The 5,460-nt window shown below is 48.3% G+C and overlaps 1 protein-coding gene across 1 annotated transcript in view; it reads right to left on the bottom strand.

Moving 5' to 3' along the window:
• LOC127927685 (arf-GAP with GTPase, ANK repeat and PH domain-containing protein 1-like) overlaps positions 1 to 4,954 on the bottom strand; it is a 176,070-nt gene extending 171,116 nt beyond the window's left edge. The window contains exons 1-2 of the mRNA XM_052514363.1: positions 4,487 to 4,954; positions 167 to 308 (exon numbers count right to left, since the gene is read on the bottom strand). Coding sequence (XP_052370323.1) covers positions 167 to 308; positions 4,487 to 4,618 — 274 coding nt within the window. The 5' untranslated portion in view covers positions 4,619 to 4,954. The remainder of the gene's footprint in view (positions 1 to 166; positions 309 to 4,486) is intronic.
• Between the last annotated feature and the right edge of the window lie 506 nt (positions 4,955 to 5,460).

The raw sequence follows: 5,460 nt of genomic DNA, 5'->3' as shown, positions 1-5,460 counted from the left end.
TGTGTGTGTGTGTGTGTGTGTGTGTGTGTGTGTGTGTGTGTGTGTCTGCGTGCCAGTGTGTGTGTGTGTGTGTGTGTGTGTGTGTGTGTGTGTGTGTGTGTGTGTGCCAGTGTGTGTGCGTGTGTGTGTCTCTGCGTGCCAGTGTGTGTGTGTGTGTGTGTCTCACCTTGCGTCCCCACCAACACCAGAGGTACCTCAGCAGTGTTTCGGTAGTTAGCCATGCGGCTGTAGTAATGGTAGACTGTCTGGAAACTGATCTCATCCTCCAGACTGAACACAAATATCACTGCATCCACCCACAGGGCAAACTGGAGAGAGACAGAGGAAGAGAGAGGGGTGAAAGGGAGAGAGCGAGAGAATGGAATGATGTGAGAAAGAGGAGAGGGAGAGAACAGAATGATGTGGGAGAGGGAGAGGACAGAATGATGTGGGAGAGGGAGAGGACAGAATGATGTGAGAAAGAGGAGAGGGAGAGGACAGAATGATGTGGGAGAGGGAGAGAACAGAATGATGTGAGAAAGAGGAGAGGGAGAGGACAGAATGATGTGGGAGAGGGAGAGGACAGAATGATGTGGGAGAGGGAGAGGACAGAATGATGTGAGAAAGAGGAGAGGGAGAGGACAGAATGATGTGAGAAAGAGGAGAGGGAGAGGACAGAATGATGTGGGAGAGGGAGAGAACAGAATGATGTGAGAAAGAGGAGAGGGAGAGGACAGAATGATGTGGGAGAGGGAGAGGAGAGAACAGAATGATGTGAGAAAGAGGAGAGGGAGAGAACAGAATGATGTGAGAAAGAGGAGAGGAGAGGGAGAGGACAGAATGATGTGAAGAGGAGAGGGAGAGAACAGAATGATGTGGGAGAGGGAGAGAACAGAATGATGTGAGAAAGAGGAGAGGGAGAGGACAGAATGATGTGAGAAAGAGGAGAGGGAGAGAACAGAATGATGTGGGAGAGGGAGAGGACAGAATGATGTGAGAAAGAGGAGAGGGAGAGGACAGAATGATGTGAGAAAGAGGAGAGAACAGAATGATGTGGGAGAGGGAGAGGACAGAATGATGTGAGAAAGAGGAGAGGGAGAGGACAGAATGATGTGAGAAAGAGGAGAGGGGAGAGGGAATGATGTGGGAGACAGAATGATGATGAGAAAGAGGAGAGGACAGAGAGAACAGAATGATGTGAGAAAGAGGAGAATGATGTGAGAGGGAGAGAACAGGATGATGTGAGAAAGAGGAGAGGGAGAGGACAGAATGATGTGAGAAAGAGGAGAGGACAGAATGATGTGAGAAAGAGGAGAGGACAGAATGATGTGGGAGAGGGAGAGAACAGAATGATGTGAGAAAGAGGAGAGGGAGAGAACAGAATGATGTGGGAGAGGGAGAGGACAGAATGATGTGAGAAAGAGGAGAGGGAGAGGACAGAATGATGTGAGAAAGAGGAGAGGGAGAGACAGAATGATGTGAGAAAGAGGAGAGGGAGAGAACAGAATGATGTGGGAGAGGGAGAGAACAGAATGATGTGAGAAAGAGGAGAGGGAGAGGACAGAATGATGTGAGAAAGAGGAGAGGGAGAGGACAGAATGATGTGAGAAAGAGGAGAGGGAGAGGACAGAATGATGTGAGAAAGAGGAGAGGGAGACAGAATGATGTGAAAAGGGAGAGGGAGAGAACATGAATGATGTGAGAAAGAGAGAGGGAGAGAACAGAATGATGGGAGAGGAGAGGGAGAGACAGAATGATGTGAGAGAGGAGAGGAGAGAAAGAATGATGTGAGAAAGAGGAGAGGGAGAGGACAGAATGATGTGAGAAAGAGGAGAGGGAGAGACAGAATGATGTGAGAAAGAGGAGAGGGAGAGAACAGAATGATGTGAGAAAGAGGAGAGGGAGAGAACAGAATGATGTGAGAAAGAGGAGAGGGAGAGAACAGAATGATGTGAGAAAGAGGAGAGGGAGAGAACAGAATGATGTGAGAAAGAGGAGAGGGAGAGAACAGAATGATGTGGGAGAGGGAGAGGACAGAATGATGTGAGAAAGAGGAGAGGGAGAGAACAGAAAGATGTGAGAAAGAGGAGAGGGAGAGAACAGAAAGATGTGAGAGAGAGGAGGGGGAGAGGACAGAATGATGTGAGAAAGAGGAGAGGGAGAGAACAGAATGATGTGGGAGAGGGAGGGAACAGAATGATGTGGGAGAGGGAGAGAACAGAATGATGTGGGAGAGGGAGAGAACAGAATGATGTGAGAAAGAGGAGAGGGAGAGGACAGAATGATGTGGGAGAGGGAGAGAACAGAATGATGTGGGAGAGTTCCTCTGCATCACAGAAAGAGGAAGAGAGAACAGAGGAGAGGGAGAGGACAGAATGATGTGGTGATGTGGGAGAACACAGACAGCACAGAATGATGTGAAAAGAGGAGAGGGAGAGGACAGAATGATGTGAGAAAGAGGAGAGGGAGAGGACAGAATGATGTGAGAAAGCAGAATGATGTGAGAAGAGGAGAGGGAGAGGACAGAATGATGTGAGAAAGAGGAGAGGAACAGAGAGTGGGAGACAGAATGATGTGAGAAAGAGGAGAGGGAGAGAACAGAAAGATGTGAGAAAGAGGAGGGGAGAGGACAGAATGATGTGAGAAAGAGGAGAGGGAGAGAACAGAATGATGTGTCAGAGGGAGAGAACAGAATGATGTGGGAGAGAGAACAGAATGATGTGAGAAAGAGGAGAGGGAGAGGACAGAATGATGTGGGAGAGGGAGAGAACAGAATGATGTGGGAGAGGGAGGACAGAATGATGTGGGAGAGGGAGAGAACAGAATGATGTGGGAGACAGGAGACCAGAATGATGTCAGAATGATGTGGGAGGCCAGGGAAAGATCATCAAGAACAGAATGATGTGGGAGAGGGAGAGAACAGAATGATGTGAGAAAGAGGAGCCACTGCCTGATGTAGAGGGAGAGAACAGAATGATGTGAGGAGGGAGAGACAGAATGATGTGCATCAGAGGAGAGGGAGAGGACAGAATGATGTGAGAAAGAGGAGAGGGAGAGGACAGAATGATGTGAGAAAGAGGAGAGGGAGAGAACAGAATGATGTGAGAAAGAGGAGAGGGAGAGAACAGAATGATGTGAGAAAGAGGAGAGGGAGAGAACAGAATGATGTGGGAGAGGGAGAGGACAGAATGATGTGAGAAAGAGGAGAGGGAGAGGACAGAATGATGTGGGAGAGGGAGAGGACAGAATGATGTGAGAAAGAGGAGAGGGAGAGAACAGAATGATGTGAGAAAGAGGAGAGGGAGAGAACAGAATGATGTGGGAGAGGGAGAGAACAGAATGATGTGGGAGAGGGAGAGGACAGAATGATGTGAGAAAGAGGAGAGGGAGAGGACAGAATGATGTGAGAAAGAGGAGAGGGAGAGAACAGAATGATGTGGGAGAGGGAGAGGACAGAATGATGTGAGAAAGAGGAGAGGGAGAGGACAGAATGATGTGAGAAAGAGGAGAGGGAGAGAACAGAATGATGTGGGAGAGGGAGAGAACAGAATGATGTGGGAGAGGGAGAGGACAGAATGATGTGAGAAAGAGGAGAGGGAGAGGACAGAATGATGTGAGAAAGAGGAGAGGGAGAGGACAGAATGATGTGAGAAAGAGGAGAGGGAGAGAACAGAATGATGTGGGAGACGGACAGAATGATTGGTAAAAGAGGAGAGGAGAGAACAGAATGATGTGGGACTCATCTCATGTGGGAGACTGTAGAATCAGGATGATGTGGTGTCAGAGGGAGAGACTCACAGAATGATGTGGGAGGGAGAGAACAGAATGCCCAAGAGGAGCAGAACAGAATGTATACCATCACTGAGAAAGAGGAGAGGGTAGGACAGTTGATGTGAGAAAGCAGGACCGGGAGCAAACTGATGTGAGAAAGAGGAGAGGGAGAGGACAGAATGATGTTTGATGTGGGAGAGGGAGAGGACAGAATGATGTGATCATCAGAGGAGAGGGAACCACAGAATGATGCCTGTTCACCCTGATGTGAGAAAGAGGAGAGGGAGAGAACAGAATGTGTAGAAAGAGGAGAGGGAGAGAACAGAATGATGTGAGAAAGAGGAGGGGAGAGAACAGAATGATGTGGGAGAGGGAGAGGACAGAATTGTAAGAAAAGTATGTAAAAAGTAGGACAGAATGATTAAACAATACCCATTGTTTACATATTACAGAATGATCTCAACGGAACTGAGAAGGAGAACATTTGAATACAGGGAGCATGATGTGAACAGAATGATGTAACCATGATGTATGTGACCAGGGAGATAAAATGATTGATTTGAATAAAACAGAATGATGTGAAAGAGGAGAGGGAGAGGACAGAATTAAAAGAGGAGTGATGTGAGAAAATTTGATTTGAATAAAACAGAGAATGTCCATTAAAGTGAAGTTTTACTCTCGGACTACATCTGTTTACAGGCAACCCTGTGCATGTTAATACAGCTGTAATACCAACCTGAGCCTCTGGGGGGCCCCCTTCATCTCTGATGAGCAGTAGGTTGCTCTGTCCGTCCACCACTATCTCCTTCTTAAAACGGCCCCCTGCAGGAACAACACATAGCATGAGAGAGAGGAGAGGGACTAACATGGAGACGGATCAAATACTACCTGAGTAACCACAGTATAACTAAACTCACGTAGCTTTTAGTCCAATGTCACAAATCATCTGTTGATATCTCAGCAGGACAGCTATATAGAGTTAGAGCAGCGAGGGTGAATTCAACTAACTGTTGATGATGTAATAAATGCGTAGTAAAAATGTTTTGATGAGGTAATGGTAGTGAGAAGGAGACATGACACACACACACACTGAGGATGTCAGCCGTCTAGGACTAGATGGTTGATAATGACTACCCACAGGAGAATGAGAGGAATGCTGCTGTACAGGTAAGCTGTGTGTGTGTGTGTGTGTGTGTGTGTGTGTGTGTGTGTGTGTGTGTGTGTGTGTGTGTGTGTGTGTGTGTGTGTGTGTGTGTGTGTGTGTGTGTGTGTGTGTGTGTGTGTGTGTGTGTGTCAGCAGGTCATTCCTCAGAAAAACATGTTTTATCTGTGAGACCTGTTACAATGATGTTCTCTCACAATATGACCTTCAACTCTTCTCCGGCCTAGATGCTCTGAGGCTGACCTGTGAACCTTGGCCTCAGATGGAAAGGTCAGAGGGTATGGGATGTGACCAAGGGGGGGAGTGGTAAAGTAGTTTCTTGTCCCGGGGCTTAAGCAGCCTTGGGCTGCCATCCTAGGGGAGCCAGCTAGGGGAGCCAGCCTAGGGGAGCCATCCTTGGGGAGCCAGCCTTGGGGAGCCATCCTAGGGGAGCCATCCTAGGGGAGCCAGCCTAGGGAGCCAGCCTAGGGGAGCCAGCCTAGGGGAGCCAGCCTAGGGGAGCCATCCTTGGGGAGCCATCCTAGGGGAGCCAGTCTAGGGGAGCCAGC

Source organism: Oncorhynchus keta, unplaced genomic scaffold, assembly GCF_023373465.1.
Source record: "Oncorhynchus keta strain PuntledgeMale-10-30-2019 unplaced genomic scaffold, Oket_V2 Un_scaffold_17296_pilon_pilon, whole genome shotgun sequence".
Lineage (NCBI taxonomy): Eukaryota > Metazoa > Chordata > Actinopteri > Salmoniformes > Salmonidae > Oncorhynchus > Oncorhynchus keta.
This window is presented reverse-complemented; position numbering and strand designations above follow the sequence as displayed.